Consider the following 25,872-nt stretch of genomic DNA (forward strand, 5'->3'; position numbering starts at 1 on the left):
GCCATTATTCTGCAGGCCTCTCGGAGATTTGCGTTTACACCAACTGCAAGATCTTAAAAACACCAGTGAAAAGAATTATAATAACTGATAATGTAGCTATACCCGCAGCTGCAATTAAAAAAAACGAGCCTAGTAGTAGCTACATTTAATATTAAAATGTTTTTCATGCAAGCTAAAAATTGACTTAATTTGGATACATCAAAATCAAATCATATATGAAATATCATTTTATATTAAATAACCTCACTGCATGAATTTGCACAACTCTAAAACGCAGATTGAGCTGAAATACGTCTTTAAAATAAATTGCGTACTTTTCACAGCATGATAAATTAGAAAGCTTGCACTTTAAAAATTCTAAAATATCAAGAGAAATAAAAATTAAACTAAATTACAGCATTACTAAATAAATAAATACCAATCGATTTGTGATCACATACAGACCGAAGTGCATTTTAAGTTTAGGATAAAGAATATTATTACATGAACACTACCTTTATATGATATTATTATTATTATTGAATATGTGGTTTTAGGAAGTCGTCCTAAACCTGCTCCTTCTCGCTTTGCGTTCATTCTTCTCTGCACCAAAACTTTCTGACCTATGCGGCCCCCCTCACCCCGGGTCAGAAAACATAATTAATCAGTGTCAGTCGATATATTGATCAGATTCATCAATGACCACCGAAAAGGAACTACACTTTTCATGCCAACGCAGGAGAGCTGAACAGTTACCCGACACGTGCATCACCAGATAGAAACGAGAGCCATATTATATATATATATATATATATATATATATATATATATATATATATATATATATATATATTATATATTATATATATATAAAAATTTAGTTTGCATGGAATTTATAGAAAACTAGTGACATTTAAAAAAAACAACTATATTTTGATCTATTATATTTTGTATATGGTCACAATAAAGTCTTTTCTATACAATAATCAAGCATCAAAATAATTGCATTTTCAAAAATAATAAAACATTTCTTGTTAAAGAAGTAGGCAATTATGCATGCATATTTACAGTTATAAACAAATATGACTACAGGTATTTGTTGTTGCATAAATATTATATAATGAAAGAGGCCATACTCTTTTGTTATCTGTTAATCTGGTCATGTATCTCATACTAAAATAATTAATATGCTACAAATTTGGCGGATATTTTTTCACGTTCAGCAGTTTCTTTCTAGACTAAAGGAACGCGAATTCACGCATACATTGACAGTAGAACAGGCGAGACTTCAGCACCGCGGCCAGCGCACTTCACGCGCGCACACACACACACACACACACACACAGATGCGCGCTCTCGTTCAAAGACAGACTCGAGACCCGCCTCTCAGTAGAAGCTCTGTTGTGCAGCGGACGAGCCACACGCGCACCGAACGCTCCGCGCGCGAGAGTGTACGGCGATTTAACCGGGACAAAAGCTTCGGCGCGTCATGTTGGACTGACTGGCCTTGAAATCGATGGATTGGTTTTGAAATCGTTTCGGGGAAAACAAGGTATTTTTGTTCGGGTCTGAGAGCGCTCTTCCCGTTCAACGATGGAACTCACGATGGAAAACATTGGAAACATGCACGGCGTTGCGTCGCACTCGCAAGCGGGAGACTTGATGAATTCCTCGCACGGCAGACCGTCGTCGGCTTCCCACCGGAACTTGGTTTCCCACGGGCGCTCGGCGATGGTGTCCAGCATGGCTTCGATCCTGGAGGGCGCCGGTGAGTACCGGAGCGACCCCGCGCTGTCGGGCCACCTGCATCCGGCTATGACCATGTGCGAGTCGGGCATGAGCTTGTCCAATACGTACACCACCCTCACGCCGCTTCAGCACCTGCCACCGATCTCTACAGTCTCAGATAAGTTCCACCACGCACACCCGCACTCGCACCCGCATCACCACGCCGCGCACCAGCGCCTCGCCACCGGGAACGTCAGCGGGAGTTTCACCCTCATGCGCGACGACCGCGGCCTGGCGTCCATGGGCAACTTATACGGCCACTATCCCAAAGAGATGTCCGGCATGGGCCAGCCCTTATCCCCGCTCTCCAACGGCCTCGGTCCTCTGCACAACTCCCAACAAGCGCTGTCAGCCTACGGGCCTGGCGCGCACCTCCCCAACGACAAGATGCTCTCGCCTGGCGGCTTCGAGTCCCACGCGGCGATGCTTTCCCGGAGCGAGGAGCATCTCGCGCGGAGTTTAGGCGGCCACGGGCACGGCATGATCTCTAATCTCAACGGGATGCACCCACACAGCCACCTGCACTCGCAGGCGAACGGATCCATGCTGGCGGACAGAGAGCGGCACGGCGGCGGCGGGGGCGCGCAGAGCGGCGGCTCGGGGCAGGTGGACGAGATCAACACCAAGGAGGTAGCGCAGAGGATCACGGCCGAGCTCAAGCGATACAGCATACCTCAAGCCATTTTCGCCCAGAGGATCTTGTGTCGGTCCCAGGGAACACTGTCGGACCTGCTGCGCAACCCGAAGCCCTGGAGTAAACTCAAGTCCGGCCGCGAGACTTTCAGACGCATGTGGAAATGGTTACAGGAGCCAGAGTTTCAGAGGATGTCCGCGTTACGGCTTGCAGGTAAGTCATCATCACCTTCACATGGCCAGGATTTATCCTTGAAAAACTGACAAAAAATACACATTTTACACTCTTAACAATAAAGATTCCAAATGCGGGTTTTACGCACCTTTTTGAATCCTTCCAGTGAACCGTACGTTTTTAGTGTAGGCCTAGTGTAAAGTATATTTATAAGAACCAATTTTGTTTCTCTTTAAAGATCATTTCAGTGAACAGTTCTTAAAAGAACCATATTTTATTAGCGTTAAGAATATTTTATCAACCTTCATTTAAAGAACCTTTAGTGGAAAGGTTCCGTGGATATTAAAGGTTCTTCGCGTAACCATCGATTCAACAATGCACCTTTATTTCTAAGAGTGCATGACAAAAAAAGATTCAACTAGGCTGAAGTTGTAAACTAATAAAAGCCTGGACTAGAATTACATGCGCAGGTTTGTACCATAATATTATTAATATTTGGCTAAACGCTTTTTTCCAACAATGCTAAAGTGTCTTTAGTTCAAATTCAGAACGTTTTGTTTTCCAAACAGGGTCTTTTATGTAAACCTAAACATATAATTTAGCACAAGAACTCATCTGGAGATATTTAGAACAGACTTTAGAGTAAAAGTGACCGAATAAAGCCTTTTGAGACACAAATACATATTCACAACACATCTTTGTGAGGACAAATACACACCGTGAGAATGATAAAGCAAATATCAAGATTATATTTTGGCATTATAATAATGTATTTTCGGCAAAGGGACATTTTAGATGGCTAAAAATGGCATTTAGCAGTAAAAGGCGTCTGATTTTAATAGAAGCCAATGAACCCTCATCTGGTGCGATTTAGAGCCATTTTTCTTAAGAGAGACGCCTTGGTTTTAAAGAGTGTTCCGGACTGGATGAGCATCAAACATTACAGAACGATTTGCTGTCAGAGGCTGATAAGGCGATGGAGCGACGACAGATGGAGATCGCTGCTCGCGGGAATTCTCGCAAATGGTCGCATTGGTGTTTTTTGCTGGGTGTCCATTTGATACCCTTCGACTCTCGAGCCGCGCGCGCACGCGTGCGTTAGGGAGCCTGACCTCCACCTGATCGATAGCGCAGTTTCCCAGCGTCCCTTTGAAATGGAGCGCCGATCAATGCTCGATTCGGACCTGAGAGGCGGCTAAGCACGCTGACGTTTAATTTACCTCGCTTTGTTTCAACGCCCTGAATATGCGCCTGTTTCCGCGCGCGCGTGACGCGGCTGTATTTGCATGCGTCTGATGGGAACATTGGATCTGACTCACGCACTGAGTAGGCAAATAAGCTCATTGATTAAAAACACTCGTTGATTAAAACGTTCCAAATATATGGTCTACTGCAAATGTGTAGTGTTCGTAAGAAACTGCACTGTAGAAAGCGGTAACCTTAAAAAGCTGTATCTACCTGATTTAACCCATAAAAAAAAGTTTTATTGGTATAATGTACTGTATATGGGCAATATTTGAATTTTTTTTTTTTTTTTTTCACTTGACTTAGACTATTTTAGGTCTAGATCTACCCGGAAATTACTTTCATTGGTGTAGCCTGTTTTATATATATACACACACATGTATAGATATATATATATATATATATATATATATATATATATATATATATATATATATATAACCTTATTTATAAACCTATATATTTTAACCCTTTTTAACCTATATAAAATATATAAAAAATATAAATTATAAATATTATAATATAAAAAATGAAAAATATTATATATCTAATATTTTTTAGTTATTTTGATTTTTATGCCATTTGAGAACACTTTGACTGTAACGATATTCTGACCCTGTGATTTCTACAAGATCATAATAAAAATGCATGAAAGTAAAGTGGTTACTGACATGAAATGCAAAAATTAGTGAAACAACTAGTGCACACAAATGTAATCAAATTGCATGAAAAAAGTGTATTTACATCCAGAGATCGCAGCATTACACACAAAAACTGAAAGAAACTCTTTCATTCCTCATAAAAAAGAGCAAGTATGTTGCAGTTAAGAGCCTAATAAAAGCAAAAGTGTAGTAGCACTGTGAAATACTCCAGCGCATCTATTCATCATATTGATATTCCAAATTTATTAGTATCCTAATCAATAGGTATTCTCCATTCAGCTTTTGGGGGTTGTGGACTGAGGCCCATGAGACGCGAGTGGTTAGAGAGGTCAACATTAGTGACCTGCGCCTGGACACATGTCCAATCTGTGTGCATTTGAATGCCTAATGGCTCACATGGCAACTGTGATTAATTGCTGCTCAGCACAACTAAGACATCCTCTCTCTCTCTCTCTCTCTCTCTGTCTCTCACTCTCTCTCTCTCTCTGAGGTTATTCTAAGACAGCATTCAGATCAACATCAGAGGCATGTTAGTCATCTCTTACTCATCTTTTCACAAAATTATACTTCCTGAATACCTACACATATGTAAGAAATAAAACCACACAAGCTTTCTTTAATATCTCAATGAAAGAAAATACCCTGGTAATGTTACATTTCTCCTTTTACTGTAAAAAAGTGTAATATTTAATAAAAAATCAGAAGCTTTGGTTGCCAGAATTTTACAATAAATAAATAAATAAATAAATAAATGAACAAAAAATGGGAGCATCATTTTAGGTTTTACAGATTAAATGTAAAAAAAGCAGTAAAGAATGTATATTTAATTTACTGAAATGATGTTAATATTAAAAGCAAAATAAATGTAATTACTAAATAATATAAAATCACTAAAATCAAAAGTTATATCAAAGTTATTACACTATAATAAAAATAAAGTTTCATTTATTAGCTACGTTATTTAATGTGGATTACAAATGAACAATACATCTGTAGCATTTATTAACCATAATGTTAATTTCAACATTTACTAATACATTTTTACAACATTAGTTAATGCAATGTGAACAAACATGAAATATAATATTGCTCATTGCTCAATATAATTAATATTGCACAAATAAATATATTGCTCAGTTAGTTAATATATAACTAGTAAAGTATTACTGATAAAGTTTATATTACACATTGTGCTGCACTATATTTTCATAACCAGACTTACGTGCAATAAAGTCTGCAATCAAAAGTCAGAAACATTTCTCATTCATTTAATAGCTGGATGACAACAAGTGACTCTATTTAATGAATTCTACAGCATTACATTTCAGGTGTAAAGCAGCAGAAACATTTTCCTCCGGAGGCTTGAGTAAGAACTCATTGCTGTTGATGGAGAGCGAGTGAAGCATGCTTTGCTTCGCTGTGGTTTCAGGTCAGATGTCTGTGTGTTTGTGTGCTGTATTGTGTTCAGTGTGTGAGTCTGTTGAGGTCTGCGGTCTGAAACTGTGAGAGACAAGAGCGAGTCGTCAGCCATTTTGACCAGCCGCTCCACTGGCTTTCATTTACTCACACACACATCTTCATTAGTGATTAAAATGCAGATTTCATTCCAAAACAACACTAAATCTGATTTCTGTCATCTACCTGATCTATACTGAAAAAAAGGGTTTAGAAACTATTTCTTTACTCAGAAATTTAGTGTTTTCTTGTAAAACATAATCCAATATTATTTATTTACTTTTTATAGTATACATAGTCAATTTTTAAAAATGTATAGGGAACCAAATGATTTGCAGGATTAGCATTTTATGCACAACTATCTTTAAAAAAAAGTGAAAATTTTTATAGTTTGAACAGAATATCCTCAAACTTTAAATCTGATGCAAAAACTATTTTCACTTAGAAATTGCTAGTAAGTTTCCCAAACAATTACTGTACAAAGAAACATCAAGAAACACACTGAAATAAATGTTATAATAGTATTTTATTAAAAAACATCTTTTAACTTTTAAAAATCTAAAAAAACTAAAAATAGATAAAAAAATATAAATAATCAATAATATATTTTTTTAAATAAAAAATAAAATATTTGTTTATTTATTTTTTACTGTGATGTGTTTAAAAATTTATATGAACCCAAAAGATGATGTTAACAGGTTTACATGTAACTGGATTAACATTTTAATGCACAAATATCCTTAATAAATGTGAAAATGTTTTATGGTTTAATCAGAATATCCTCAGACCATACATTTGGTGTAGAAACAATTTTTACTCAGAAATTGCTAGTAAATTTCACAAACAATTACAAAGAAACGCAAGTAACACATTGAATAAAATTTAAAAATCTTTTTTTTTTTTTGATCCAGAAAAAAATAAAATAATTGAAAATATAAGTGGCCAAAAATGAATTATTTTATAAGCATCTTTTCCATGGATAAATGAAATCAACAACGCTCGAGGTCCGTTTAAGCATTTTATGTTCTGCAAACACTTTACAAGTGCAGAGATATTGATGCACGGAAGGCTTTGGTAAATCCATCTTGTGCTGTGAAAACATCAGTTGAGAATAAGCCTCTAATAGGAATAGAAATATTATTAATATTGCTCGCACAAATATACTGCATAATGCCTTAACTAATGTTAACACATACTGATGTTCATAACTAGACATTGCATTGCACTATATATTTTCATAACTAGACTTATATTGTACTGTAATACTTATTTATTAAAAAAGTCTAGAAATAATTTTCTACCAGGAATTGCTAATAAATTTCACAAATAATTACAAAGAAACAGTAATGCATTGTAATAAACAAAGCAATTTTAGTAAATGATTAATGCACTGAATGAAATAGAAAAACTGTATTTTCTTGTAAAACACTCCAATAATCTGTTTTTTAACAACTTCAGCTGAAAAATCAGTTTTTACAGTGTAATGCATGAATAATATAACATAAAACTGGGTGTTAAAACAGTATTTTAATGCATTAAACACTTTAAATATGAACAATGTATTTTGTACACTGCACAATTATTTACAAAAACATACTACAAATAAATTTTTATGTGTACTAGAAGTCGTTATGAATAGATTTATAATGCATTCTTTATAGAAAGTGTTCGTGAAAGATTTAAATCAATCTTTATTTAACATGAATTAAAATGAGAGAGTGATTTCACTCAAATAAAGCATTTGTGATCCTAAAGAAAGCACATGTGATAAAACTGGATAAAATAATGCATTTTCTAATCATTTCTTCTAGTTGAGAGCACACAGAGATCAACCTAAGAATCATTTCAGTGATTCTCAAAGGACTGCAGCCGGAAACAGAAATAAAATCACACTTAAATTATGGACATCGTAAGTAAAGAGCACAAGAGTGTGATGCATACAGTATTTATATAAAAATGCTGTGCAAAGGAAAAAAGGACTGTGGCAAAACTTTTATATGCTATTAGGTAATTAAAATATAACTAATTCACATCACGAACACACAGATCTGAATGTGTTCAAAGTCTTATAAAAGTCTTAATATTTGGGAATATACTGGAAAATATAATGCAACATATTAAATAATACATTTTCACATATGGGAAACTAGTACTTGTATTTTTTTTAATACAATATGCAATATGTGCATGGAGCATTTTTACATGTTTTACATTTTAATGAAAGACTGAATTAAAATGCATGGGTTTAACTAAAGCTGAAAACATATAGTATTCATAATCTTATCTAACTTTAATGTTTGCATGGTTAAAAATGTTATGTATGAAAATATGCATGACAATATACAAAAAAAAAGTGTTCAAATATTAAATTTTTTGTTAAAGTCATGGAAACATGGTGCGTGGAAAATTGTATTCGACATTATAACTTTATTGCTATATAATGTACATATATTGCACATTCATGTTCCGATATAAATATAAACAGTACAAATTAGTTTAAATATATTTATAGACAAACAGTGGATTATTTTATCACATGTACATCTATATCATGAACTTCATAAATATATTCAATACATGAAAAGTGGCAAATTCTTGTGTATTCATCATACTGAAATATATTAAACACAATAAATTATTCTGTATATTTTCATTTCAATTAAATTATGTACTGATCCTTAATATATAAGGAAATATATTTTCTTTGTGTAGGGATTAACAAAAAACTTAATATGTGTACAGACATTATGATTCACTTTTGAATGAGTGATTGTGTCTTGATTATATAAATAAGAGCCCTATATTTAAATTAGAGTGATTTAATAGATGCATCATTTGACATTTATAGCAATGCATTTGACAGGTTATTTTCAGATCGTGCCAACAATGTAATAAACACAAGCTTCTCTACATCACAAATGTTCCTCTAGTGCTGAAACAGTTCATAAAAGTGACAGAGAATCAGCAGCAGTGCAACAGTGAACAATCACAGCAGTCTCTCATAAACCAGCTACAAATGTAGATTCTGCTGGCACTTATGAAGCAAAAGCAGCTCGTCTGCTGTATTTGAAGCAGATCGTAAAGTTCAAAGCCAGTGAGGATTGACTATGAGACTGTGTGGAGAACAGAATACTGGTATACTACACACTTTACTGCACACTAGGATGCAAAATAGTATGCAACTTCAAGCACTTCAGGTGATCGAATGCTTTATGTTGTCACATCACCTCTCCACACTGAATGTTGAATTTAATGCCGTTCAGTTATCAGTTATAAATGAGTAAAATCAAAGAGGATCACGGGCCAAGATGATGTTAAAATCCACAGGTCGTATTACATTAACAGGCGCAATACATATATAACTTTTGATTTATTTATCGAACTAAAAAAAGGATGGTTGAGTCGAGCCGGGGTTATCATTGTGAACAAAAACCATTTTAAAAAATGTTATTGAAACAAAATAAATGTTTATTTCAACTTAAAGTACTAATATAACTAAAATAAAAAATATTTTCTATTATATATATTCTATTATATTTTTATTAATATTTCTAACCATTTTTATTTCCATTGAAGAAAATTTTATTTAATGGAAGAAAATTAATTTAGTAATTTTGTTGTACTTTTTTTTTCATTTTTAGTAGTTTTTATTTTATTATGTCTATATAGTTTTTATTATTATTTTTTATTTCACTTTTAGTTATTTAAGCACATTAAGTTATACTAAATTAGCTAGCTAAAATTATTTTTTATTATTTTATTTTATTTCAGTTGACGTTTATTTTATTCCAAGTAATGTTTTTTTTTATGATTTTAATTTTAGTTTAAGGTTTAGTTAACTATAAGAAAGTAATAAATAAAATAAAAAATAAAAAATAAAAACTATATATACCTGTTAAAAAATAAACAAAGAAATTAAAATACAATAATATTACTAAAATTACTAAAATTTTAAGTAAAAACAGAAAATCTAAAAATTAAAATCTATAAAACTAAAATACAAAATATTAACAAAAAATATTCTAATATAACAGTCAAGCCCATTGCATTTCGGAATACAGTACTCTATTTAGTGTGCTGTTTTGCATACTAGTATTCTATATATATATATATATATATATATATATATATATATATATATATATATATATATATATATATATATATATATATATATATTATATATATATATATATATATATGTATGTATGTATTGCAAAAATAGTAAGTGTATGACAAATGCCCAGTATTTGGCCATTTTGAGACTATCAGTCAATGCAAAACCCTTATTGTTCAACAGTCAATATTAGTATTCAATTCTGATCGCAAACCAATGGTTGGTGAATTTTACATAGCAACACATGACCACATTAATAGCCAGTCAATAAAACCCCTGTGCTATTGTGAGAAATTCTTGATTTTCCAAGTCTGAAACATGTCACCTCAAAGTCTCTCGTGATCTGCAGACTGAACTGTGAACGTCAGCAGATGTGGAGAAGAGCTGCGAGCGTTACAGTCTCTGCTTCACTCTCTCTCATTCACGTATGTTAGTCTGCCTGGGCACGTATGAGAGATCAATAACACGGCCCACCATCCCCCCATCCTCTTCTCTTTCTCTGCAACACATCACAAAAAAATTACCCTCCATCCATTACGACTGCCACCGCGCTATTGGATTAGAACATTCACAACAGCAGAAATTCACCGCCGACAGACATCTCACGGACGCACGCTGAATGCAATATGACCGACGAGCTGAAATGAGACACAAACCACGTCTGGCTTATATCTGTGATATAAACATTCAAAGTTTCATCTCTGAGCTCCACAAACCTCATTGTGCATCTGGGAGAATATCTGCCGTGCAGTGCAAAATCTGCATCTTTTAATCTATTTTTAAATTCAGGTTGTAGTTCTAATTGAATACACAATACCGATACTAGTATATTTAATATTACGCTATTTTGTAAAACTATTTGCAAACATGATATTATTGTACAGACTGAGTAATTAGTAAATGCAGCAATGCTGAAGAACTGACGACTTTTCACATCTATCATCCATCCCTCACATTAATGCCAACGAGATACTCGTAAATAATGTTAAAAATAATGTATTATATAAAAACAGTTTACAGTTTAAGTTACAGTATTTCCTCATTTGATGTCTAAGCATGTGCATGTGGAAAAAACCTCCTAACATCAATATTTTACATAATACTTTTAAATTGTCATTAAAAATAAAAAATTATGAGCACTTTGAACTTTTTACAGTTGAGTCCACAAATGATAATATTTCTTAGTATTAAATGGATTATTAAACAAGCATGTGGAAAAGGCCTCCTTATCATCAACCTTTTACATAATATTATTTAATTTACATTACAATACAGTATATTTAAATACTGTGAACTTCCATTTGAGCCCAAACAATTGTCTAATCATTTTTGGCCTCATCATCAACAGTTTACATTATATAATTTATTTGTTTAATTTTAAAATGTAGCACCATACCAGCCACCAAAACTACATTGAGAGAGATAAACAAGTGAAAAATTGCATGTATAAATAAATACATAAACTATAAACAACAAATAAAGGTTTTAAAATAAAATAAAAATAAATATACTAAAAAAAACTAAATATGGTCCCACTTCATTAAAAAACTTTTCAAAAAAGTGCATTTGATTAATAAAGCCATCCCAAAAATATTTGCATATCATAATAAAATAAATTTGATTAATAAAACCACCCAAATATATTCACATATCATTAAATAAAATATTCTCAAAAGAGCATTTGATAATAAAAACCACCCAAATATATCATAAATGATTAAATAAAATTTAAAAAATTCTAAAAACAGCTCCCCCAAAAATATGAAATTATACAATTAAATAAAATGTAATAAAATAAAATAAAATAATAATATAAAATAATAAAGTAATAAAATAAAATAAAATAATAATAATAAAAATAAAAACACCCCATTATGTTTAAATATTGATACATAAATTGTATTAATTACATGTGAATCTATTTGAGGTGGTTTTATTAAAAAAAATTAAATAAAATGTCCATATATGAGCATTTGATTAATAAAATCACCCCAAAAATATTCTCACATAATCAAAAAGAAATTAAATAAAAAGTCCTCATAAGATTATTTGATAAATAAAACACTCCAAATATATCCACATATGAGTATATGATGCAACAAATGAAGAAATAAAGACTCAAAACTGTAATTTTATCATTATTTGATCAGCAACTTGCAAACCAGTTTTGAGTGGCAGCCGAAGGGTGTTATATATTCACATCACACCAACTGAAGCTCACACACACACACGAACGCGCGCGCACACACACACACACTTCAAAAGAATCCAAAACAAAATAGGATATTTCTTTTCACACCTCTCTCCTGAAAAGTGTGGAAATGACGGTTAGCGTGTTTTAGAGGAGCACAAAGCTGGAAAACATGAAATCTTAAAATATGAAGCAGATGATATCTGACATGAAAGCAGATGTGAAGGTGATCCGGCCATTGATTGAGGGTGGGAGAGCTTTGACTTTGTGAGAAGCGAGTTGCTGAAATGATCGATCGGGGCTTTAATAATTGATAAGCGTGAGGGAGGGAGACGTGGAGCTGCGTAACAGACTCAGTTCTTGGTAAGCAAAGTAAAACGTGCCATGAATACTCAGGCAGACATTAACATTGAGATGACCAACGGCACAATGGATTCAAGAAGAGACGGGAAAAACTGGAGCGAGGATCACGAAGCTGAGACAAGCAGCTCGTTTACGTGCTCCACTGATTATCATTTGTTGGTAAATACAAGTGAGATCTGAAGGTTGAAGATGCGTTTGTATTGTTGTCACAAAAAATAACACAGCTCACAATTTATCATGCATGCATGTATCTGATAAAAAAACAATCCCAAATATATTCACATATCATTCAATACATCTGAATAAAAAACACCCAAATATATATTTACATATGATAGCATAAAATAATAATAAATGTCCTCATAAGAGCATTTGATTAATAAAAATACCCCCCAAAATATCTACATATCATTTAATAAATTTGATAAGTCATATGTGAATATATTTGGGATGGTTTTATTAAATAAAATAAAATAAAATGCCCACCTAAGCATTTGAATAACAAAAACACCCCAAATATATTCACATATGATTAATAAAACTACTCAAATATATTCACATATGATTTAAAAAATTTATTAATAAAGTCACCCAAAGTATATATTTACATGTGATTAAATATAATTAAATAAAATGTCCTCATAAGAGCATATAACATATAACAGATCCAGGATTCAAAATCTAGTTTAAACCTAGAAATAGACAAAGTTTTGGGATTGTAAAACACTTAAATCCACTTAACAGTGTCATCATCATCATGTGTTTCTTTACACAAATGGTCAGATTTCCCATTTAAGCTCAAGATTCTCTTGTGTTCATTGCAAATCATGCTGGAGAACATGATCATAAGTCTAAGTTTGCTGCTGTCATTGAAGCAAAAGATACAAGATACACGCCAAACAATACGATGTTCTCAAATGCATTCAGAGGCATTTCCACTATTCCCAGAAATTTGGTCCCATTGTCCAGCTGTGTGCATGAAAGGTGAAAACATGCAGATGTGAATGCGTGCAGGAACATACCATGGTCTGGTCGCATGTTTAAATGCACCTACCTGTGTATATGCAGGAAAACTGTGTGTACGTGTTAGATTGGGTTATAGAGTGCGTCTGTGCTACACATTGTTAAGGCTTATCTGACTTGCGCTGAATCTGTATTGATTTCCTTTCCCCTGCTCGCTCCTGCATCTCTGGGGCTTTCGCCAGTAGCAGCAGCAGCCGCAGCCAGCCGTGCAACACACACACACACACACGGTCGCTCAGACCCCCCTCCCTGCAACACCAACACCTTTCCCATCAACAGATCTGTGTCTGAAATGCACACAAACACATGCACAAATATACATGAATGCACAAAAAACACACAAACGCATGCACAAACACACAAATGCACACATACACAAACAAACACACGCACAGACACACACAAACACATGCACAAACGTGCACAAACACACGCACCAACACACACAAACACATGCACAAACACACACAAACACATGCACCAACGCGCACAAACACACACAAACACACGTACAAACACATGCACAAACACATGCACCAACACGCACAAACACACACAAACACATGCAAAAACACACACAAACACATGCACTAACACACACAAACACACACAAACACACGCACTAACACACACAAATACATGCACAAACACACACAAATACATGCACAAACACACACAAACACATGCACAAACACACACAGACAAATGCAAAAACACATGCACAAACACATGCACAAACACACACAAACACATGCACAAACACACACAAACACAAATACATGCACAAACACATGCACAAACACATGCACAAACACACACACCAACACACACAAACACATGCACAAACACATGCACCAACACGCACAAACACACACAAACACATGCAAAAACACACACAAACACACACAAACACATGCACTAACACACACAAATACATGCACTAACACACACAAACACACACAAACACATGCACTAACACACACAAACACACACAAACACATGCACTAACACACACAAACACACACAAACACATGCACTAACACACACAAACACATGCACAAACACACACAAACACATGCACAAACACATGCACAAACACACACAAACACATGCACAAACACACACAGACAAATGCAAAAACACATGCACAAACACATGCACAAACACACACAAACACATGCACAAACACACACAAACACAAATACATGCACAAACACATGCACAAACAAACATAAACACATGCACAAACACACACACCAACACACACAAACACATGCACCAACACACACAAACACATGCACAAACACACGCAAACACATGCACCAACACACACAAACACACTCAAACACATGCAAAAACACACACAAACACATGCACAAACACACGCAAACACATGCACCAACACACACAAACACACGCACAAACACATGCACAAACCCATACACAAATGCACACCAACACATGCACAAACGAACACGAATACAAACAAACACATGCACAAACACACACTAACACATGCACTAACACGCACAAACACATGCCCAAACACACACAAACACATGCACAAACACACATAAACACATGCACTAACACATGCACTAACACGCACAAACACATGCACAAACACACACAAACACATGCACTAACACGCACAAACACATGCCCAAACACAAACACATGCACAAACACACACAAACACATGCACAAACACACAAACACACATGCACAAACGCACACAAACACTTGCACAAACACATGCACAAACACACACACACACACACACAAACACATGCACTAACACGCACCAACACATGCAGAAACACACAAACACATGCACAAACACACACAAACACATGCACAAACACACGCAAACACATGCACAAACACACGCAAACACATGCACAAACACACACAAACACACGCAAACACATGCACAGACGCACACAAACACATGCGCAAACGCACACAAACACACGCAAACACATGCACAAACGCATGCGAACACATGCACAAACACACACAAACATCCACAAACACACGCAAACACATGCACAAACACACGCAAATTCTTGCACAAACACATGCACAAACACATGCACAAACACATTCAAACACACACAAACACACGCAAACACATGCACAAATGCACACATGCACAAACACACGCAAACACATGCACAAACAAGCACAAACACACGCACACACACAAACACACGCAAACACATGCACAAACAAGCACAAACACACGCAAACACATGCACAAACACACGCACAAACACACGCAAACACATGCACAAACGCACACAAACATGCACAAACACACGCAAACACATGCACAAGCACACACAAACACATGCACACACACACACATACACATTTTTGTTATATTGTATATTTCAGTTTCTTTATTTCTATTAAGTACAATGAACTTTTAGTAATAATAGCATAAAATGAACTTGTTTCGTTCAGTAAATTTAACTGTTTTGCTAGACATTTCAAACTTACTGGCAACACTGTTGTAGACACGCTGTAAGGCAAATCCCATCAATTCAAATGTAAGAAATTAATAAAATAAAAAACCTCTATGGAATGTTGCCAAAAAGGCTGTTATGGCAAGTACAGTAGTATACAGCAATTTTAAAAAATACAGTAAGTATTATAACAATAAAATGTGGTGTTTGACGTCACAGAAAATTCCCATTGTGCAGTTGTGTTTAGAGTTATTTAATGTATAGGGTATTTGTATTTTTGTAGTTGGTGATATAAAGAATATAAATGTTTGTATATATATATATATATATATATATATATATATATATATATATATATATTCATCTTATTTATTATTTATATCATATAGTTTAGATTATATATTATACAAACACTCCTACCGCTCTGCCATTGGCTGGACAATCAGATAGTCCCGCCCACAAAAACTGACTGACAGAAACTCAAACAGATCAATGTTGTGAAAGCGTCAGTGTTTCACTCTTTACACGTCAAACAGTGACTGACATAGTAGACATTAAACTGATGCAAACAACACATTTCAGCTTTAAATTCACATGTTCTAATAATTATAAAAATATATTTTTATTTTACCATCATAAAATCAAGAATTAATATGCATTAAAAACTAGCAATGCAAACCTGTATGTACGTATTTATTTACAGTTTAGGAATACAGCTGACCTCAAATGCAAGCTTAACCTGACAAATGTCTCTTTGAGGGAATTCAGTTATGTATACATTTAGAAAAAATTATGCAAATAATGTTTTTATACTCTAACAATGCAAGGTTAGTTTGATATGAAAAACTGATATAAAAAATTTAGATGTGTGTGTGAAATGTTAGCAAGCATGACACACAAAGCAGAAACCACGCTCCAGAATAACACACATACATAAAGCACAGGGTTAATTTAAGATCTGCAAGTGATGGTTTGCTCTTGCAATGACTTCTTGGCTTTCAGATCAATCAAACTGTCTATGAATGGCGTTTAATTGAGCTGCTGGGGATGGATCTGGTCTGTCAGATGTTTGTCCACTGAGAAATTGATTTTGGAGACCAGTTAGGAAAGCCACAAGACAAAGACAAACTCATCCTGACCTGGACAAAGAGAAAACCTCACTTATATTGGGCTGCACCTGCCTGAAAAGCCAAACGTTCTCACTGTTATCTTACCGTAGTTGATGTATATCCGAAATTTTAATGTAATGGGCATGATGTATTTTAATATGAATGTGATTATATGAAGCATTCCTTCAGCACATTAAGGCTACAATAAAACCATAATCTTTATCTTTACCTTTTTTGTTGTTTTGTTTTAAAGCCAGACCAAACTTTAAGAAAATATGAACCTTTACATTAAGACTTTATAAAATCTCAGTCTCATTAAATACAGTTGATTCTAAATCAAGCCACCCTAAGAACTAAAGTCAGATTATTTAAATATAAACCATTAGCCTACATTATATAATGTATTTATTTAGCAGATTTTTCCCATATAATAAGCAATAAAGTATGTTTACACATGTTATTTAAAGATATGCAGGTTGTACAGCAGTGATTTATTTATTTATTAAAAAATAATACAATTTAAAAAACAATGGCATTGAGAAAGAAAGACGCTCTAACACACACACACACACACACACACACACACGAGATACCCGCATAGAAATAAATTCTCGACATATGTTGTTCTGAATTATTCGAACAGATCCATAAATATATTTTCAGGGAAAAGCGATGCCTGTTTTTTTTTTTTTTTTTTTTTTTTTTTTTAATGTAGCAGTTTCATAGAAATGTAACATATCAATATTGTGCAAGTTACACAAACACAAAGCAAATGTTGACTACTGTCTGAATTCATAAAAGTGTTATTAAGTATATCTAAAACAAGCATTAAAAATATGAATTTTTCTGAGGTGTTTGAGACTAAATGAGGCATTCTGCAATTAAAAATATCAATGCTCTATGTGCATATCAAACTAATAATTAGAACAATATAATATTATTTATTATTTTTATATTAACGGTCTGACATGAAATATTATAGTAATACTCTATTTTTAAACATGACTGTACTAATTTCTGTAATAGGCCTACGGGCCGTCAGATAAATAATTTAACTTCATTTCACAGAAAACCGCTTGTTATTTATTTCCCGAGACCTGTTTTTAAGTTGCTTTAATTTAATTTTATGTATTTTTTTTTTTGCTCATCATACGTGCTGATATTATGGATCTTTAACAATAAACGCACAATTATACATGAATGTTTATAAGAGTTCAGATCGCATTAAAATGTTAATGTTTTAACACGATAATAAAAATGTATTTTTAGGACAACGAAAAGTCGAAATATTATATTTTCATTTGTGCTGCTGACAGAAAAACATGGATAGATTGGTGTGACGTGTGTGTATCACGACATGATGTCAAACACACACACACACACACACACACACACACACACACACACACACACACACACACTTTTAAATAAAAATCGAATAAAAGGATCCGCTTTAACCTTTATTGTTGTCAAACGCTCAGTGTGAACATCGATGATGAACATTGACATCCACTAAAAACCAGCACAGCTTCATCTTCCCTTTGCTCACACTAAACTCTAAGATAAAAAAAAAACTTTATCAAGGGATTCTACAGGATTGTAATTTTTTTGTAATTACTATAATATGTAAGCAAATCAAAAAAGATCCTATAGTATTATTCAATTCAAAATTTAAGCCAGTGAACAATTCACTAGAAGAACCTTGATTCCATATTATGTTGTTAAAAAAAATCATTAGCTTTTTTGCCCAAGAAAAAAACTGTTGCGGTAATATTTCATGCAGCAGAACCGCATTGATTAAAGATAGTTAATCTATAATCCCGCAGCAGCAGCATGTACTGGGTGTGTATTGTTGATCTGGTTTGTGTTGACTGGGCTTTGATTGACATGACTGTTTCTCGCCAGCAGTAGCCCGGCCCCCGCGCGGGAGAGGGTTCGTTTCACCGCACCCAAAAACAGAACCGCCCCGCCCAAGCCATCGATCCCGAGCCGAGCTGTTAGCGGCCTGGTGCGGTTAGTTATCGATCCCGCCCCCCGCTCTCTCCGCCACGCCCACACGCACGCACAGACCACACCCACCTCAGCAGACAGCATGCTGCTCACATATGTGCAATGCAATGTTCATTTAATTGACTTTTTGAGGTTCTAGGCTACGGAACCTTTACAAAAGGATATATTTAGCACTCATTGCTAGAACTTATCAGGTTAAGTGAAAACGAGGCGGTGAGGGAGAGACGTACAGTCAAAGGCACAAAAATCCGAAATCACGTCTATTTTTTTTTTTATATATATTTGAACAATCGGTTCAAATATATATATATAAAAAAACTAGGCTATTTCTATCCCTCACAGCCTCGTTTTCATTTATGTAAAAAAAAAAAAAATTAAATATGGCCTGATTAAAGTTTATTGTACTAAAACAAAGAAAATCTAATCTGGCACCATTGGTTTAAAAATGCAGGCTGCTAAGCATTAAAAATATATAATGGATGATTTTCTGATCTATTATAATACAATCCCACATGCAGCATCAGTTTTATTAAAAAGCATTATTTTTTTAAACAGCATCCTCACATTTTAAACGACTGTTTTAAGGTCAATTCACCAAATGTCTAAACACAAAAAGCAAGAAACAGTCGATGAAAGCTTTTCCAGAAGAATAGTTTTGTAGTGTTTTAAAGCAACAGAATACAAGACAACTCTCATGTTCTTATAAAAACTGCCATATGAACTCAGAACAGAGCAAATGTAAATAAAAGGAGCTCAAGTGCAGCAGTTTATATTCATCTGAGTGATAAGATATCAATATCAGCGCTTACCATTGGATTACAAAACTAAACAGACGCTGCCCATTAAAATGTCATCTGCAAACATCACACACACTTCCCGTATTGAATGTCTTTTGTGTGATTATGCGGCTTCTTTCACATGAGCTGCAGTCAATATGGATAATTTCACTTATCAATGCGGGTTTGTCTTGATGTCACAGACAAGCCTCAATCTGCACGTGTTGTCTAACATCTTTTAGTCGAATTCGAATGGAATTGAGTCTAAAAAAGAATCAGATTTATTGTTGTTGTTGTTTTAAATATAGAAAAACTATAAATGTTATAAAAATATAATATGTGGAGAATATGTGCTGTGTGTTTTTTTGTGGATGTGGAGACGAGCGCTGCTGTGTGACCTGTATATTAAATACATGCAACATGACAAGGTTTTAAAGCAAAGGTCAATCGATTCCTGGACTATTAATTTTTAAGAAAGAGGATTAAAAATGAAGCAACCGAATGCGGATGACAATAAAAGGGTTTATATACTGTGTGAAAAGGTTTATATGAGCTTGGATGAGAGGTTATTCCTTTGAATTAATAGATATTATTTAATGCAACCAGATTCGGTTTGTTTCGGTTAATTGTGCATCAGTAGAGAAACGTTATTTGGTTCGTTTGTTGGCCTGAGAGATTAAATGCATCGCTCTGAAATGATTTTCTCGATCGGTTACAGCTTATTTCCCTTCGTGCTTAACAGATAACCATTAAAATACTTCGGCACAGCATGCATTTTTTATTTTCGAGGCATATGGATCAGCATTCTGTGGTCTGAACGTGTTGTTTCTGGTAACTGTGATTTGCCCACATTCATGCATTTCATTACATTGCATTCATTCGCTAATGCTGCACCCTTGAGATCTGAATAAACTGTGCGTGAAATTATAGGGACTGTTGGCCATTTTCCCAGTGTTATATGCATTGTGTTTACACATAAGTAAGGGAAAGTTGTGTCTACTCGCCCATTGCAGTCTTCTGTTTTCCACAGAGGCGCTTTAAATAATCCACAGGGTTCACGCGCAATATCCAAAGTCTTGTGGAGCCAGATGACAGCTTTGTATAAGGGGAAGTCCTTCACGTTTTCCGCTTGAAACCCCACCTGTACTGTTCAAAATGGCGACTTTAGACACGCCAATCAAATCAAACATTAGGCTATTGGCTCGAGCGTCTTCTGTGGCGACGCGACGTTAAATTGAACGCAAGCATAGACGTAGGCTCTATATATTTAATCGCAGACTCGTCTCCTACTGTTCTGCACGCACTCTTGCTCTGGCATTGTATTATTCTAGAGGCACTACTTTGTTTAATGCTTCTTGTATTTTTTACTCTCATATCTGTCCATCTAAATGCACGTGCATGCATGCAAATATTTTCAGTGAGCAACAAAGCTATGATATGTGTTCGAAAACATTCAGGTTCAAAATAGTAGAAACGAGAAATGATGGCAGAATTTTTTTATCTTTAAGACCAACATTTGAGTGCAAACAGATAATGTCAGGACATTATCAAGAATGCTTTTAAATAAATAAATAAATAAATAAATATATGAAGGGCTGTATGGTGGATGCACGCAGTGTTTGCTGGTTGAATGTTTCAGAATATCGCTCTCTTAAAGTGCGTGTAATGCGCCAGGCAGAATGTGCGTCTTTCTTCTCTCTGTCTGCGCTCTGCTGTTGCCCTAAAAGCTGCAATGATCGATTTTCCTCTGTTTTCTCTTGCGCACGTGGTCCAGTAATCAGGGCCCCTTCCCGGGCGATCGATCCGTATTGATCCCTCGAGCCCAGTGCGCGCCCACTCGCGGGGAGGCGCGAAAGCGCGTGACATCGGGAGGCGGATGGTGGGAAAGAGCCGAAATGATGCTCGATACAGAAACAGCAGACAATCGGACAAAAGAGCTCTAAATAGGACGGAGAGTCCTCATCAAATTCTGCGCGATCGTGTCTTCCGTCATTTGCGCGTTAGGCACCTCTCCACACGTGATTTGTTGAACCAAATGAACCTGTTTTGTCTTCACATCTGTCCAGCAAAGACAGACGTTATGTTGTTATGAATCAAAATACAGCTGCTGGAATTTGAACAAGCCCTGTAGAGACCAAAATATGCAGAATGTTTACAGTGTTTTTAAACGTTTTAAAAGTTTAAATGAGGATGATGATGTGTATATATACACCTCTATAAATAATTTAAATAACGTGGTGTTTATTAGTTATGTTAGTCTATTTTAGATAAATAGATACACAGAGATAGACAGATAGATAGATAGACAGACAGATAGATAAATGATAGATAGATGCATGTATGAACTGCTATACAGTCAGTATTTGAGTGATTCTGCATGTTTGTGTGTGTACAGTATAATAGTGTGTGTGTACAGTATAGTAGTGTGTGTGTGTGTGTGTAAAGTATAGTAGTGTGTGTGTACAGTATAGTAGTGTGTGTGTATGTGTATAGTATAGTAGCATGTGTGTGTGTGTACAGTATAGTAGTGTGTGTGGTGGTGTATGAATATGATGGATGAGTGAGCTGCAGCTTTAGACGGCAGCAGTAAACAGATTTGACTGTGTAGGGTAGATCGATTGGCTCATGGCTCTCTGTAATTAGACATACAGTGCTCGGCCTGGCATCAGCCTCCTCAGCACAATCTCACTGGGGGAACCCTCACACCACAAGAGTGTGTGTGTGTGTGTGTGTGTGAGAGAGAGAGAGAGAGAGAGAGAGAGAGAGAGAGAGAGAAACACTGATGTATGCAAGAGAAGGAACTGTAAAATTATACAGTAAGAAACAGAGAGGGATGTTCTGTGCATTAGCAGACGATTAGGTTTGTTTTAATGAATGATAACAGGCGGGACTGGTAAACGCTGACATAATGATTTGGTTGCACAGACAGATTGTCCTGCTCTCTGTGGTGCTTGTTGCTAAAAGCGGAAAGTGCTTGGGCTTTGGTGTATTGTCAGCAGTGTTTTATAGAGTCAGCTGTGAGCGTGAACACATGAATGTAAATCCTCTGCATGACTCCAAACAGCTCACAGACGCAGAGTGGATTTTGCCTGAGGGTCCTCAAACATGAGTCCCACAGGATACACACACACACACACACACACACACACACACACACACACACACACACACGCTGAATATATTGGTTTGTGCTCCACTAATACAAATATATTGGTCAAATGCACATTAAATGCATAGACCTGCATAATGCACACTCTTAAAAATAAACATCTTTACTGGCATTGATGGTTCCATGAAGAACTTTTAACATCCATAGAAACACTAAAGGTAGTGAAAAAACGTTATTTAGATAATTAAAATAATCTTCACACTAATAAATAAATGGTTCTTTTAGAATTTATCACTGAAAGGTTCTTTGGGGAACCAGAATGATTATTTTTAAGGTAAAATGTAGACTTTGATGCAGTAATTTAATCTGAAATGTGTTTTTATTCTTTGTATATTGCACGTTTTGGCACATCTAGGGACAGTACATGCAATATGACTAGAGTAGTAAGTTATCGTGCAATTCTAAAAAAAAGACTATTCTATAAATAGTAGAAAGACTCAAATGATGTCACTTCCTGTACATTATTTCATCTGAGGTGGCAGTTATATTGTTTCAGGGGTTTATAAGCTCAGAGACATAATCTGTTCAGATAATTAAAAATGTTTTTTTTTTTTTTTTATATGAGCGTCTTAACATTTATACCCTATAATCATATTGATTTCATAACTTTATGGGAACATTCTTTTTGTTAGCTGTGTATAAACTGAAATAGTGTGAAGAGAAAAAACATTATTAATCACACTGCCATGGTGTTAGATATTTTAAATAGTATTTCTGGCTAGCTATAAAGTGTTTAATCATGTTTTTTTTTTATCTAATACGTTTGCCATCAGTTTTGAAGTGTTATATTTAAGCTTGCAGAACACAAATAGTACTCCTTTCACTGAATGACTCCCGGTTTCTTCATCAGCTTTCTACTGGATGCATGATTTTCTGGACGTTTAATTCTTGTATTTTCACTCGTCTCTTTCTCTGTGTCTCCTCCTGGCAGCCTGCAAGAGAAAGGAACAGGAGCAGCACAAAGACAGAAACATGGTGCCCAAGAAGCAGCGTCTGGTCTTCACCGACCTGCAGCGGCGAACGCTCATCGCCATCTTCAAGGAGAACAAGCGGCCCAACAAAGAGATGCAGATCACCATCTCGCAGCAGCTGGGCCTGGAGCTCTCCACCGTCAGCAACTTCTTCATGAACGCACGCCGCAGATGTGTGGACCGCTGGCAGGACGAGCACGCGGTCAGTCCCGGGCCCGGCACCTCGGGGACCACTTTCTCCAAGGCTTGAGCGTCTCGGATGTGGAGAAACCTGTGTCAGATGCTCAAACATCGGAGCAGCAGCAGCAGCTGATGATGATCTACGGCGCCCATCAAACCTCACAAACCTCTTCGGTGCACGGCGGATGTGGATGAATCATTTGCATTTGTCAAATCAAACGTATTTCATGCTTTTAGTTTATTAGTACGTGCATTTCTTCCTCGTCGTGGATATCTCGGTCATTCCCCCACCTGTGCTTGATATTTGAGCTGAAACATCTCTCATCTCAGTCTCTGGATTTGGCCGAGCAGAATTTTCTCTCTCTCATAGAGCAGCAGAAAGAAGGAAAGGAAGGCAATATGTATTTTAGCACACAACCCTTGGTTTGCAACTCCTTGACCTTTGACCTGTCCTTGACACATCAGGATATTTACATATAACATATATATCTAGATATTCATATATTCGGTAGCTTCTCAAATCACGTCAGACACGTTCAGGTGTCTGGCCGTCTCAGTCTGTACTTTCACTGCCAGCGTGGCGCCTTGTTCTTGCTCCAGCACAATGATAAAGGGATGCAAAGAATCAATCAGTCCTCTGTATTGGCCCCTAAAGAATCATTTTAACGTAGGGGTTTTACAGAGTGCTTCATCTGCACAGAGCAATGGCGCCACCTCCTGGAGAACCTTAGAAACTCACGCTTCATTTGCTGCAGGACGTGCTGCCTTCAAGCCAGTGCTGTTTTCATATAACTAATATACTATTACAGTTTTAAAAACTAAAATTTCAGTTTCAGATTTTAATTTTAATTTTTTTTGTTGTTGTTGTTGTTGTGGTTTTGTCATTTTTTAACTTTTAAAAAAAATATGTCTATATAGTTTTTATAAATTTATTTCCGTTTGTTTTAGTATCATTGATATACGTTTATTTATATTTAGAACGTTTTTATTCTTGTATTTCCTGTTTTCGTGTTTATTTTTGTAACTATTTAGTTTGTTTTTAATGTCAAACTAATTTTAGCTTTAGTTATTTTAATATAATTTATATACTACTTACACTTTCATTTTAAAGTTTTAGCAAATTTGTTGCTATGCAGTCAGCATTTGCGTATTCTAATATTTATTATACATATGTCTACAAAGATTTTATTAATTTTTATTTCAGTTTTAGTTATTTGAATACTTCAAGTTAAACTTAATGAAAATTAAAACTAGCTCAAATAAAATAAGTTTTAATATTTTATCTTATTTCCATTAACATCTATTTTATTTCAAGTACTGATTTTTCATGTATATTTTGTTTTAGTTAACAATAATAACCCTGCATTTAGCTTTTTCTCGTTATTTTTATTGCAATTTTTCAAACTCTCAAGTAGGAACTTCCCAGAAAGACTTGAAGGCAGCATGAATCTGTCAGATGTCAGGATTTTTATCACCGATGAGCTTTTTTCATACATTTATGTCTTAGATCCAAAGGTATTTTCCGTTACCAAAGATGAAACAATCAGTAACCAAG

The 25,872-nt window shown here is 35.2% G+C and overlaps 1 protein-coding gene across 1 annotated transcript; it reads left to right on the forward strand.

Moving 5' to 3' along the window:
• The first annotated feature begins 1,348 nt into the window (after positions 1-1,348).
• onecut3b (one cut homeobox 3b) lies at positions 1,349-25,223 on the forward strand. Its single transcript, XM_019079643.2, has 2 exons — positions 1,349-2,614; positions 24,098-25,223. Exons 1-2 carry the CDS (start codon positions 1,573-1,575, stop codon positions 24,385-24,387), a joined length of 1,332 nt encoding a protein of 443 aa, XP_018935188.1. The 5' UTR covers positions 1,349-1,572; the 3' UTR covers positions 24,388-25,223.
• Positions 25,224-25,872: the final 649 nt, after the last annotated feature.

Source organism: Cyprinus carpio, chromosome A2 (assembly GCF_018340385.1).
Source record: "Cyprinus carpio isolate SPL01 chromosome A2, ASM1834038v1, whole genome shotgun sequence".
NCBI lineage: Eukaryota > Metazoa > Chordata > Actinopteri > Cypriniformes > Cyprinidae > Cyprinus > Cyprinus carpio.

What these genes read in the sequence shown, in the direction of transcription:
- onecut3b (XM_019079643.2), top strand. Translation starts at nt 1,573, where the DNA reads ATGGAACTCACGATGGAAAACATTGGAAACATGCACGGCGTTGCGTCG. An exon ending in GTCCGCGTTACGGCTTGCAG is followed by an intron (nt 2,615 to 24,097) that starts GTAAGTCATCAT and finishes TCCTCCTGGCAG; the next exon opens with CCTGCAAGAGAAAGGAACAG.